Genomic DNA, 14,097 nt, shown 5'->3' with positions numbered 1-14,097 from the left:
AGATTATCAAAATCCATAGTTTTAGATCTTTAGTTCTGGGATAAAACAGCATCTTATAGAATGTTGCTCAAAATGAAGGGTAGCTCAACAGTCACTGCAGATGTGTTTCAATAAAATGTTTTATTTCAATGAGCCCCATAAAATATGCATATCACACTAGAGGTAGTGTCCAATGGAAATTTAATTAGATCATTTTTTACATCATGAATATTTCACCGTTAAATATGTACTTTGATAAATAAAAACAACTGTGTTTCAAGCCATACAGACACTGAAGCACATCATGTCAAAGTTGTAATAAATTGCGGGATGAAAATGTGCATCACGCATCAAGTATTGAGTGCACTTTGTTAAAAACAACTGTGTTCAAGTCATACACAATTTCAAAGAAAAGATCCAGCAAACATTCAATAAATACATGCTTGAAAGAAAGCAAAACGGTTAGTCATTTTGCAAACTGTCCACTGCCTGAGCCTTCAGCGTTGCTTGCAGCACAGCAGGGAGCACACTGTTTGATAAGGGGCACTAACTTGCCCTGCTGATGGAGCTGTTTGGTATCCGAGCCACCCCCGATGCAGCTTCCATTAATGAAGACTCTTGGCACCTGAACACACAAGTGATTCCTTATATTAGACAGTCAGAAATGCGCCAACGCAGAGGCACATTTGTAAATAAGACACAGAGGGAATTCAAGGTTTTCAGCAACCACTTTTTATAGCAGTATAGCTCAAGGGACAGTACAGTACTATAGCTTATACGGCAGTATAGTATATTTACTATTTACTGAAAATTGTCTTGCCTACAGTCATGCATGATGGTTGTAATGTTCATGGGCTGCATGAGTGCTGCCAGCACTAAGAAACTGTGGTTCATTGAGGGAAACATGTCACATGGCCTATGTTGAGATCTTATGTACTTTTACAAAACAGTCAATGACATGGCAGTCTATGACTCCATAGTATCTATTGAATAAATGAATGCTGTTTTGAGGTTGGCTATGGCCTATTAGTAGTAAAAAAAATACTAGAAAGACAAAAAAAAGTTCTCCTCCCATTATGTGTGGAAGTGGTAAGTTTGGGCTTCTTTGTCGTTATTCCCCACTCTGTTTGAAACACTTATGATTAGACCAAGTAAATTGGAGATGCTAAGTAGCTCTCTAGCTTGATACTCGCGGCGTCCGTCTGTTATGTCCCTGCAGTGATCTCATGCTGCACAAGTGTGATGTAAACAAAGAATAATAGGAGTATAAAAGTGACTACAGGGGTGTTATTTCACATCTATAGGGCTCTACTAATGTTAAAAACCGTAATAAGAAAGACATAAGCAGGTTTTCTATGCTCTAAATACGAAACTATTCCGTTTATTAATATTGAATCGAATTGCAGAAAACTGTGAGTACTTGACACGCCCATAGAAGTGTTGCTTTTTATATGTACATATAGACATTTATTATTATAAATCATCAACGTTCTCCTCCAATATTGATTCAACATTTGCAATAAAAGTGACAGATTGTAAGTAGATTCAGTTTCACTTTTGTGTCTCACAGTAGCTTTGGTGCATTGAAGGACCACCGAACAAAGTGCGAAATCTCAATGCTTGGTGAAAAAACATTATCACAACGTGGAAAAAATAGTATTCTGCACATTTTACCTATATTAACATGCATTTATAAATTATTACCAGTTTATGGTAATTGAGATGTTTGCTGCAGGAAAAAAAAACTCCTGACTATACGGCCAACATACAACCATGAAGCCACTGTTATTATGATTATTGTTATTATGTTTCTACCTGTTGTGAAATAATTTAAACCTGCCATAAAATCTGTTCATATATGGTACTTTCGTGGTGGTCTCACAATCAATTACTGACACCTAGTGAACAATGTGGAATGCTACCTTCACATGTTAGTGGGCTTAATGGCTGGCTTACACTATTTGTATTTTAGTTTATTTAGAATTTTTATACTTGAAAAATTGGGGCAAACATGTGCACATTTTTACGATTAATAGGGTATATTCAACCACAAAACAGTGATGATTTATTAATACATTTTTGAAAAACCGCAATAGAACGAAGGGGCAAGTGATGTAGCGAGGGATGACGGCATTAAGAATGTATCGTGTTTTTTCTGTGCGATTGTTTGTGGCTAATAAAAAAATATTAGGTGTTGTCTCAAAACAAAACATTAAAGTAATCCCCGGAAGCAACGAGAGGTCCTTACCGTTCTGGCACCAGTCACCTGAGCTAAGGCCTCTTGTAGTCTCCTCCCTTCATTGTGTTCATCAAGTTCAATAACTTTGTAAGTGGCGCCTATTTCATTGAACACATTTTTGGCCATTTTGCAGTATGGGCACGTGGTCTTGGAAAATATCACAACACAGTTCTGTGACACCACCTCCTGAAAGTAAAAGGAAAACATCATGCTTCAATACCAACAGGACATCCATTTCTAATTTCTTTACAACTTGTTATAATCTATATCTACAGAATAATAACAATTGTATCTATATTAGTCGTAAAACTAAATGGAGAAATATATGTGTATTTTTTTGTTACAATTAACACCATATAATCTATGCTTCTAAATAATTATGTTAAATCTATCCCTAGATGTCATACACTGCAGGTTGTTGGGACTGTATATTGGAAGATATGTTCTGGATTCATTCAAACAATGAACACCAACCCCCAAAAATATGAGCTTTAGATGCAAGTAGCAACAACAGAAGCAAGCTAGTCTAGCAAAACAGAACTCAAGATGACAACTGCAGCATGAATACAATGGGTGATATGTGAATAGCTAGTGAAGACCGTTATAAGTGATATTGGAATCTATTTAAAATATTTTACTAAAGCAATTGAGATGTGTCCTCTTACATTAACATATTGCACACAGGCCGTACTGGATGATCTCCCTGTATGGGATGACGTAAAATTGCCCATTCTGGAAAAAAACACACGTTAACACAAATAAGCACAGAATAAAATCAGTGTTAAAACTGAACAGTTTTGCACAACTACCACTACCACAATAAAACCCAGCTTCTTAAAACCTTAAAAGTGGTAAAATATGACAGGAAGATGTGAGAGGAACGCTAATTTGCATCAGTGAGAACCCCAAGAGGATAACGGCTGGTCTGAACATCCACATGTCCATTATTAAACCCCTCGTTATGTAGTTCACCACGTTTGAAACAGTGGTGTCCCGTCGCGTCGTCACTAACTGTACAAAGGTTTATGTGACCAACTAGGTTGGTTAATCCAGGATTAAAAGTTAAAGTGAGTGACGTCAGCTGTGTTTTTAAAACTGCTACGTATTTATATGAAGTAAGTGTTGCTTATTATGATCGAGCAGGGTGAGGTAATACATTAAATGAAGGAATGTTTAAATAATGACCTTCGGCAACCGGTCCACGCTGCTCGAGATAGACATCCTGCTCGGGAAAACATCGATAAAAAACCACAAACGGCCCAAAAATAATCTAATAGTTTTAGTTGACAAAACATGCAGTAACTGTAAAAAATATATATGTCCGCAATTAAACACCTCGAATTGCTGTTAGGCGCTTGTTTACGTCCGTTGTATTTGTTTCACTTGGAGCCTACCTTACATGAACACCCGGAAGTAGTAACTGACGCAAGTGAACGTAACTCACTGACGTCACAAAAAACGCGCGGTGTTCAGGGGAGGGAGGCGTGTCCAATTTAGTAAAGAAAGTGAAATGAATATGATAATAGTGTTCAATATAACATATTTATTTGATATTTATATAAAAATATAAACTCCACAGAAAAAATAAAATAAATACAAATAAATAAACAAATAAATCTATATAATTATCATATACTATGACAAATATCGAATAGCAACATATTTTCCAAAATACCTGTATACATTAAAACACATATTAAGAAAAACATGGTGATTTTTTAAATCATTTGGGGAGAGCAAATATTGAAGTCAGCTTATATGACTCCCATTCAAACAGACATAGACATAGACTTTCTTTATTGTCATTGCACAATAACACAGCTGCCTGGCTCCCGTGTAATAAAAGATAATAAATAATAATGTGGAGAATAAATAGATGACATCAAATATGAACAATGTACAGCGTAAACAGTAATTTGTACAAATAATTTAAATAATTTAGAAAAAATAACAATAATTTAAAATTTAAAGTTTAAGTTTTAAACAGGACAAACATGACATGCACTATCACCAGTCTTGTCTTTTACTCCGTTTAAAAAAACATTCATCACAAAGTTGACTCAATGCCATCTGCTGTTGGTAAATGGCTGAAAAGATTAAGTATCCGTATCACTTTTGTAAATTAAACTGGCCTCTAATGCTATACACTTTCATAAATCCGATACCATCTGGTCAATAAAATGACATTAAAATGATACACGATACCCACACCAGTCGTAAGTAATCTACTTGGAAACCTCCTTTAAAGCCAAGATGCAGGAGTATGGCTGTGTCGATGTGTTATTGGTTTTTAATTATCAAAGTTTATGAAGTGTGTGAGTTCATATACTGAAATTAAAGACACAATGCTTTTAAAGGTGTTAGTTTGTTATGTGACAAGTCATCCAGGGCGACCAGGCCAGAGTACAGAAAGAGAAATTAACCGAACATGCGGGACAAGTGTCAATATTTTTGTTTTAATATTTTTGTTTTTTATATTACAGTTATAATAATAATATAATAACAATATATATTTTTAGAGGTTTTGCCCAGGGTCATCTTTAGTTTTGTAGCGTCTCATCTGATGAATTGGACGTGGCTTGTGTCACGCAGCTGAGAAGGTGCTATTGATGCTGACAATTTGTTTTAGAGGAGCTTGCAACAATGCATCAAGTTAGTTTCTCTGGCCTGCTGTCAACACCAATTGCTGTTTTTTCTTGAATGGACGTGCAAGGTGGCACCGATTGGATTGGTGGCATGGCAGGTTAGCGTTAGCGCCTGTGTGAAGGTTTGGGGTTGTTCTTCTTATCCAATGTGGAAGCTGTCCAGCATGTGTTTCCTTGATAGGAGAGGCGGACTCCAGTTGTTTCAGAGGCTCAAGATGTCAGGGAAGATTTCACAGCTCCTTGAGCACAGTAATCCTGGAGATCTTGATACAAGGTGGCAAATAAAACGGCCCAGAGGAAGATGCTCAAACACTGACTGAACTCTACTTCTACTTATCTGTGTTGTATGGTGGTGATTGTAGTTAACAAAACTGTGATATATACGGTTGTGTAAGCTTGGCAATTGTTACTTGCTGGAGGCTACACTGTGGATGAGTGGTGAGTACATCAGGAGATTGAGGGTTTGGATCTTCATTTGTGCATCTGCCTGTGTTTGCATGTATTTTTTTATCCAGGTACTCCTCCCACATCCCAAAAAGCATGTTAGGCTCATAGGAGACTCTAAATTGCATGTGAATGTGAGTATGAATAGTTAATCTATATTTGCCCTGTGATAGGCTGGAAGCCAGTCAGCATGTACCCTAACAAGACCATATGTATACAAAATAGTATGGGTGATTTACTGGTTTAAATCTATTATTTTTTACATTTTCTGGTCCATTACTGTATTTTATTATGAAATTCTGGTTACTTCTATGCATGTGATTTGAAGAGGAAGTGATGTGCTTTACTTTGAAATTTTCTGTTGACGTCAATAAACACGGTTGTTTTACCAAGCTGGAATTTCGTCACTCAGAAGTGGCAATGCAAGACGTACCGATAAGGTTTAGGCTTTTTGGGCTACTCCAAACCAGTATGTGACGTGTGCAATTTCGTTGTTGTCCTCAAGAGGGCAGAGTTGCTTTGTATTGCTTAACATTGAAGATGCAGCCACAAACATCACATTTTCTTCACATTAATTGAGGGTTAATAAGTGCACACAAACACACATATAGTATATTGTATATAAAATAACATTCTAGACGTTATAGTTTTCTGTCTTATATACAAATTATATGCTCAAATCAACCAGCATTTGTTGCAACATAGAAATTGTAAAAAAAAATAAAAAATATGGCGAATATGCCAGCTGTATTTTACTGTACTGTCGTCTATATCTCTGATAATCCTAGTCCCCTGAAGTTGGCTATCCATCTCCGAGAATCCTTTCCCCAGTGTACTTTTATCAGATGCTTTCAGTAGCCTGAACAATTTTCAATGGGATTTTTTTTTCAATCTACTGTAGGAAGTTGTGCTAACATAAACATTTTATCGGAGGCCCAATAATCTTTGTCAGATAGCACAGAGGCAGGCAATAAAGAATACGTTTGCTGAAGATGCAGTGTTACATTGCTTTTTGGCCAAAAGGCACACAGTGATGCTGAAACAGGCCTCACAGAGAAACATGGACTTGTAATTGGATTTGGAGCCATAGAGACAACAAGAATAAAGATACACAATTTATGCTGCCATATTGATATTCTGTACATGCAGATGCAGGTGGGTGGGAATGTGGCATATTACTTTATGAAATGACACTTACATTGCACGTGTTTGAACAGAACTAACAATTTGCACAGTCAGTCCAAATAAAGACTGATTTGACAGTTTGATTGACTGTTTTTGTTTTTCCCATGAAATTTGCATTTGTCGCAAGTCTTCTCAGAATAAAAGACAACTACTTATCACATTTTCTTAATGGTTGTCATGTCCGTCAAATTTTCACAGACTGCATTCACACTACATCTGAGACTGTACCAAATGTATTATCATAATGATGTGATGATTCTTGACTGAAAAGAAATGAATCTCAGCAATGTCTTAACACAATATATATGTTTTCACAACTACGGCACAATAATAATAATAACATAATAATCATAATAATACCCCGGGCTACTGTTGGGACTGTAACCCATGACAAACTAAAACTAACGTCACTTCATGTCCTCCAAACATCTGTCCACTCATCACCGAGGTCCCGTTGAGAACATATTTACTGTGACACACACAAGCAGGTACATCTTAAATGCATTATTAACTCTTATTATGTCTACTATATTGGGTAATAAGGGTGCAAATACATTGATGAGATCATAACCACCACAGAAAAAACAACATGGTACTGCTGATGAGTGATTCTGCTACTTCATTTATGTCTAATATGTCGTATTTTCTCTGATTATATGACTAATACAAATGTAAATGTGACTATATGGGTGTTATTTTATTTATTTTATGTCTGGAGAGTTCTGATAATGTTCAAAACCATATTTAGAAGATGGTAAGCACCCTGCTCGATCATAATAAGCAACACTTACTTCATATAAATACGTGGCAGTTTTATTAACAGTGAACCACACAGCTAGGAGACCAGGGTTCGATTCCTGGCTCAGGCATCTCTGTGTGGCGTTTGCATGTTCTCCTCGTGCATGCGTGGGTTTTCTCCGTGTACTCCGGTTTCCTCCCACATTCCAAAAACATGCTAGGTTAATTGGTGACTCCAAATTGTCCATAGGTATGAATGTGAGTGTGAATGGTTGTTTGTCTATACTATGTGCCCTGTGATTGGCTGGCGACCAGTCCAGAGTGTTCCCTGCCTCTCGGCCGAAGACAGCTGTGATAGACTCCAGCATGCCCGCCACCCTCATGAGGAAAAACGGTATAGAAAATGGATGGATGGATTTGAAGCATTTAAGTGTGACAAACATGCAAAAAAAGATTTCACACCACTGTATATGAATTTCAAAGAAGATCAGATACCCACAAATAGATCAGTACAAAGCAGCACACAAAGCCTGTAGTAAGAATAGATAAATAAGCAAATACAAATGAGTCTGCATAATGTTTACTTTTATCCTCCCATTTGCATTTGCATTGCATTCACAAATAAGCTGTGTTACCACCAACCATGTCATCACTTTCCAGCCTCCACTGCAACTGCTCCTCATTAATATTGTTTCTCTCGCTGCATAACTCTAGGGATCAATCACTGGTTACCATGGAGATGAAACCAGGCAAACAGGTACATATTCTGTGTTGCCATGGCTTTTCCATGTATGTGCGTGTGTTTTCTGCGCACTGACTGTACCTGCGTTTCACCAATCGAAACAGCGGAAAAGATGAATTAATAGTGGTTTTCACAGTATGCTGTCACCTGGCACACTAAGCTTCCTCTAATCTCATTGAAAAAAAAATTATATAAAAAATAGAGCCCTGTTTTGTTTATTTGAAGTTTAAAAAGATAAAGCTAGCCACACAGCTAGGAGACCCGGGTTTGATTCCCGCTCGGCCATCTCTGTGTGGCGTTTGCATGTTCTCCCCGTGCATGCGTGGGTTTTCTCCAGGTACTCCGGTTTCCTCCCACATTCCAAAAAAATGCTAGGTTAATTGGCTACTCCATAGGTATGAATGTGAGTGTGAATGGTTGTTTGTCTATATGTGCCCTGTGATTGGCTGGCCACCAGTCCAGGGTGTACCCCGCCTCTCGCCCGAAGACAGCTGGGATAGGCTCCAGCACCCCCGCGACCTTTGTGAGGATAAGCGGTCAAAAATGAATGAATGAATAAAGATAATAATTCCACAGAATCAGTGTCAACTACAAAAATATTTCAACTGTTTTTAACTCTCTATTAGACCTTAAATGAATACCCTGTTTCCATTTCTCCTTCAAGATTTCACACCTTACTTATCTCTCCCCTCCCACATGAATTTCTCCTGTGTGCCATGACAAGTCTGACATCCACTTCCTTTTTTCCATGCAGTTGACTTTATTAGCTCTGCAGAATGGCAATGGTGAACTGTAGTTAATGTTGTACAGGGAAAAGCTGACCTTGTGAAGGAATCATTGCTTTGCATGACAATGAGAATAACCAAGAAAATAGGCTCACAAGGATGGGCGGTGTCATATTCATAGGTTCCACTCATAGGCGTTTAGTAAATAAACAGAATGCCATAATCCAAGTCGACAAAACACAAAGGAAATAGTGGAGTGCTGTGACTGAAATGCAAACGACAACAATGACTGCATGAAGTCTAGTTATTTTTCTATTAATTTGATTTGACTTTTTTTTTACCCACTAGATTATTGTGGTTCTGTGCTTTGTGATTCATTTATTCATTCATTTTCTACCACTTCTCCTCACAAGGGTCGCGGGGGTGCTTGAGCCTATCCCAGTTGTATTCAGGAGAGAGGTTAAAAAAGAGTGAATTGTTATAGACTGTTAAACTTTATATTGTGCATATCATTTATTCATTCATTCTCCACTGGTTATTCTGTTCAGTATAGAATGAACTGGAGCCTATCCCTGCTGACTTTTTGGTTAGAGGCGGGGTACAACCTGTACTGGCCGCCAGTCAATCACAGGGCACATGGAGTCGATATAGATAGGCCTTTTCTCTACAGAAGATTGATGTCTTCTCTCTCTCAGGGCCAGGAAGACCAGGAACCAGTCAACCTCGAATTCCTGCATCACTTCTAAAAATAAATGCCCTGGGTATTGTAGCAGAAGCTGCAGTTGAACTTCATGAAATGATTCGGTAGATGGATAGCCTCTAAGTACTTGAGAAGTAAAGCCGACTGTTCTACAGTTCTTTCAATGCCCGGGAACCATAAAGGGCTCTAATGATGTGGCGCAGTGCAAAGTGGCGCAGGGTGGCAGAGTGTGGCGCAACCCTCGCTGCACTTAGAAATTCTATCTATCAAAGTAATGAACACAAAAAAAAATATATAGTAGACCCAATAGGAGAAAATAATAAGACTTGTGCTCGTGTGCGTTGTTGTAAATGTGTTTCAGTAATATGGAGCTCATTGGGGGGTGGGCAGGAAGTGACACCGAGGGTTCAGAGTTGAGTTTTAATTTGGCGTGGCTTATGACTGCCACAGCTGCCCGTGTTAGAGATTATTGTGCCTGTTGCGAGACAACTCCAACCTGCAATAAAAGCCTGTTGTTCCAGCAATCAAGTCTGGTGCTTGTGTTTCTCACCAAACATTACAGAAGTGTGATCTTTATGGGGATTGGACATATTTGCAAGGCCTCGCACAGTGTATGGAGATTGATTGATCTGCGCAAATTAGCGATATATGGCATGTTTTGATGCTGGTGCAGTGACCACTGGGTTCCTTCTGATGCATGAGAATGCTGTGCCTCATGTGAATAGATCATGTCAGCAGTCCCTGCATGGTGAAAGCATTAATGCTGTGGACTGTGGACCCGCTTGCTCGCTAGACCTGAATTCAATCGAGCACTTCTGGGACATTGTGTCTCATTCCATCCACAGCCACAACATTGCACCACAAGACTGTCCAGGAGTTGAATGATGCCCTGATCCAGGTCTGGAAGGATATTTGTCAGTAGAACATCATCTTCTCTGTACCATGAACGCACAGGGAACTTACGTACATGTGTGTCCCTCAACATAGAGAGCTTGATAAAGCTTCTCCATGGAAGTGATTACCAGAGACACATTACTATTGTAACTCAAATTGGCAACCCAAATACACTTTACCCCAAGTTGAGTATCAAAGTTGTGCTTTTGGATAAGACAAGCAGGTGGCATGGACACACTTCTTAGACTATTGTCGGCTAAGTGGTGCCAGCAATTATAGCGATTTTATCGCTCTCTTTGGCGAGTATTCAGACCCTCGCAACACTTAAAAAAAAAAAACTGACATGAAAGCACGTATCACAATGTATGAGTCATTTTCCAGGTATACCGCCAACATGGTGGGCATCCAAGCATTGCAAAAAAAAAAAAAAAATCAATTATTTAAATTTTCCCTTTAAGACTTCGGTATTCCTGTCTTGATAACAACCTTAACACCATTCATTTCTCCCCTTGGACTAAATTTGCATAATAAGCATTGGTAAGCAGGGCCACACACATTAACTAAACAGTGATTGTTGTGCTACTGAGCCAGGAAAACAAGGGTGTTATAGTCGGTATGCACAATCACCTCAGATGGGTTAGAGCGCACAGCAGGTGGTACTGTAATTTATGAGGAATGGCACCTGATGATTCCAGTAGAATGATGTCAACGGTATTCATATCCTTTTAGTTTGACGTATACAGAGAAAGATATTAGCTTTCAGAGTCTTAAATGTGTTTTCAACTACAATTACCATAAATTGAGGCAGTTATTATATGTGGGGTTGGGATCAGGTTCATATAATAAACAGGTTCATTTTGTAATTACTATTTTCTTTAGACTTTCTTCCTGTTCTCTTTTGTTAATGCATCAATAGTCTGTGCTGCTTATCCTGACAAGGGTCACAGGTATGCTGGAGCCTATCCCAGCTGACTTTGGACAAGAAGCGGGGTACACCCTGGACTGGTCGCATCTATCGACAATCAACCATTCATACATATATGGACACTTTAGAGGCGCCAATTAACCTAACATGCATATTTTTGGAATGCGGGGAGAAACTAAGTAGTACCAAAGAAAACCCATGCACGTATGGAGAGAAAATGCAAACTCCACGCAGAGATGCTCAACAGAGATTCAAACCCAGATCTTCCCGATCTCCTGATGTGTGGCCAACATGCTAAGCACTAGGCAAATGTGGGCGGGAGATGAACCCTACAAGCTGTAAGCTGCATTTATTAGCACATGCCGATCATGTGCTTTTTCACAGAAATCAGCCGAAACTGATATGAATAATCCCTAATGTACACATTTTTCCCGGAAGGCAATTTTATTCATTTGCATTATGGTTAACATTTCTAATTATTTTAATATAGCATTTACATGACCAATTTTAAGGGCCAAGATGGAGGCATTGAGTACTAAGTAGGTTGCTGAGGAAGAAATGGCGATGGTTAATGATGTGGTGGCATGTGGGGAAAGTCAGTTGTGCCTCAGGTGGCATCAGGTTCCAGCCCCCGGTTTCATCATATTTTATGAACATTTAATTTACCATCCTGTTGATTTCATCCTTCAATAGCACAGCTCTTTTCAATTACACTGATTACTGGTGTCTCTAAGTGGCAGGGGGTGGTTTTAATTGAGCAGGCAGAAACAAATCCTAGAAGAAGCAGGAGAGAAATGCTTACTTTTATTCCAATCTTTCTTACAGTGCAATAACAAGGATTATAGAATAATCATAGTTCATTTATTTCAAACATACTTAGCACAATTTACAAGAGCACACTTGATATCAAGTGGATCCCCACATATGTATTCATAATTTAGCATTCACAGCCCCTATTGGCTATATTTTTTATCTTTTTAATTATTTTGAAAATTCAAAAAAGAGCTTTTTTGGCAGAAAACACGTCCCATTCCCCATAAGTCTGTAATATTTTTAAATGTGTTCTAATAAAGGCCAAATGTACAACATTTCTACATGTTATTTTACATCACCGGTGATGTTTTCTTAGTCAAGAGTTCACATTTTTTTACTGTGTCTACATTTATTGTACCATTATTCCTGGTGTATGAGCTGCTATTTTTATTTTTATTTGAACACTGCGGCTTACACAGCGGTGCAACAAATTTATGGCTAAGTTTTAATCTTGTGAGTCAGTGAGGAAACATGAGCCTCATATTGTCATCGTACAAAGAACACTAAAGTCATCACACAGTACTTTAACACTCAAAGGGTAGCTAAGAAATATACAATACAAGGACCAATATGAGTTTTAAAAAAAAATTTAGTTTGCCGACCAGTCCGGGGTGTACCCCACCTCTCGCCCAAAGACAGCTGGGATAGGCTCCAGCATACCCGCGATCCTGGTGGAGATAAGTGGTGTAGAAAATGGATGGATGGATGTTAGTTTGTTAATTTTACTTTGACCAAAAAGAACGTTTCCACCTAAATTAACCAAAATAATTTGAGGAATAGGGCTGCACGGCGGTCGAGTGGTTAGCGTGCAGACCTCACAGCTAGGAGACCAGAAGTTTGCATGTTCTCCCCGTGCATGCGTGGGTTTTCTCCGGGTACTCCGGTTTCCGCCCACATTCCAAAAACATGCTAGGTTAATTGGCGATTCCAAATTGTCCATAGGTATGAATGTGAGTGTGAATGGTTGTTTGTCTATATGTGCCCTGTGATTGGCTGGCTATCAGTCCAGGGTGTACCCTGCCTCTCACCCGAAGACAGCTGGGTCCAGCACCCGCCGCAACCCTTGTGAGGATAAGCGGTGGAATGAATGAATGAATTTGGTGAATACAGCCCAAATCCAGACACATCCCACCGCGTTGCAATCCTTACTTCTTACATCCATCCCCCTTTCTTATGTCTCTCACCCATTGCATTTTGACTTGTCCTTTAAAACATATATTCCCCTTCAGAGGAAATGTCCTCGTGGCTGTTGCAGGACATTAAATGCATCATTCATATGTCACATCCTCTTAATCTTCACAGTAAACTTCCATTATGGTTCATTGTTCATCCCCAATAAGAGCTCTTGGTCAGGTTTCCGGTGGAGCTGCTATGGAAAGGTCAGGGAATTTGTCTCCTCCAGAAGTGTCTCTGATTTCTGAAGAACAATGAAGTCTGTTGTTAAAGTTTGATGACCGCCTCCATTCCATCATGGAAGACATCTCTATCCATTTCCACTGTAAGCCCTTTATTATGAATTTACACCAGTACAGGTTTTCAATACTGTTCGGCCATTACCCCTTTTCCATTCATTCATCACTTCCCCCCCGCTGCTGTTTTTCTCGTTCCTTCTCATCCTTTTCTGCTATATTTGCTTTTCTTCCCTTGGTGCCTATACCTACAGCAATCTTCTTTTCTCCTTTCCCCCTATACAGGCAGAGAGCTGTACTATTGCTGCCTAAGTTATTCCACTCACCTTTTTATGCCTTCTCGCTGCGTTCACCTTTCCCCGGGCCCATTTTCATTATTTGTTGAGGGGTTGAGTGCTGCCGGATGCAAGTAATCTACAGCTCTGATTGCATAGGACATGCATGAGTGATACTCAGCCTTGTTCCCAATATCCTCTTACTTTGAGTTGTGACTTTAATCATCACTAATAGAGGTTGATGAATACCTTGGACCAGTCGAGGATTTCTTCATATGTATTACACAGAATCACACGAGCTTTGAGGGGAAATTTGGAGTTACGGTATTTTGCTCGAAAAATGTAAGACAGTAAAGGGGAATAAAAAGGTGAGCTAACTATTTT

General features: G+C 38.9%; 1 protein-coding gene across 4 annotated transcripts; it reads right to left on the bottom strand.

The window, feature by feature from the left end:
• Positions 1-101: 101 nt before the first annotated feature.
• On the bottom strand, positions 102-3,684 carry glrx2 (glutaredoxin 2). 4 transcript variants are annotated; one of them, XM_058073331.2, is made up of 4 exons: positions 3,613-3,684; positions 2,884-2,950; positions 2,228-2,404; positions 102-604 (listed from the first exon to the last, which is right to left on the bottom strand). In XM_058073331.2, the coding sequence occupies exons 2-4, from the start codon at positions 2,947-2,949 to the stop codon at positions 446-448; spliced, it is 402 nt and encodes a 133-aa protein (XP_057929314.1). In that variant the 5' UTR covers position 2,950; positions 3,613-3,684; the 3' UTR covers positions 102-445. The 4 variants fall into 4 exon arrangements, with proteins under 4 accessions (XP_057929314.1, XP_057929313.1, XP_057929311.2 ...); XM_058073330.2 differs by having other exon boundaries at positions 3,554-3,636; XM_058073328.2 differs by lacking the exon at positions 3,613-3,684 and adding an exon at positions 3,404-3,606.
• Positions 3,685-14,097: the final 10,413 nt, after the last annotated feature.

The sequence above is a fragment of the Doryrhamphus excisus genome, linkage group LG4 (assembly GCF_037039965.1).
Source record: "Doryrhamphus excisus strain RoL-2023G ecotype Guam linkage group LG4, RoL_Dexc_Guam_v1.1, whole genome shotgun sequence".
In the NCBI taxonomy this organism is placed as follows: Eukaryota; Metazoa; Chordata; class Actinopteri; order Syngnathiformes; family Syngnathidae; genus Doryrhamphus; species Doryrhamphus excisus.
Note: the sequence above shows the minus strand (reverse complement) of the source record. Positions and strands in the feature narration are given on the sequence as shown.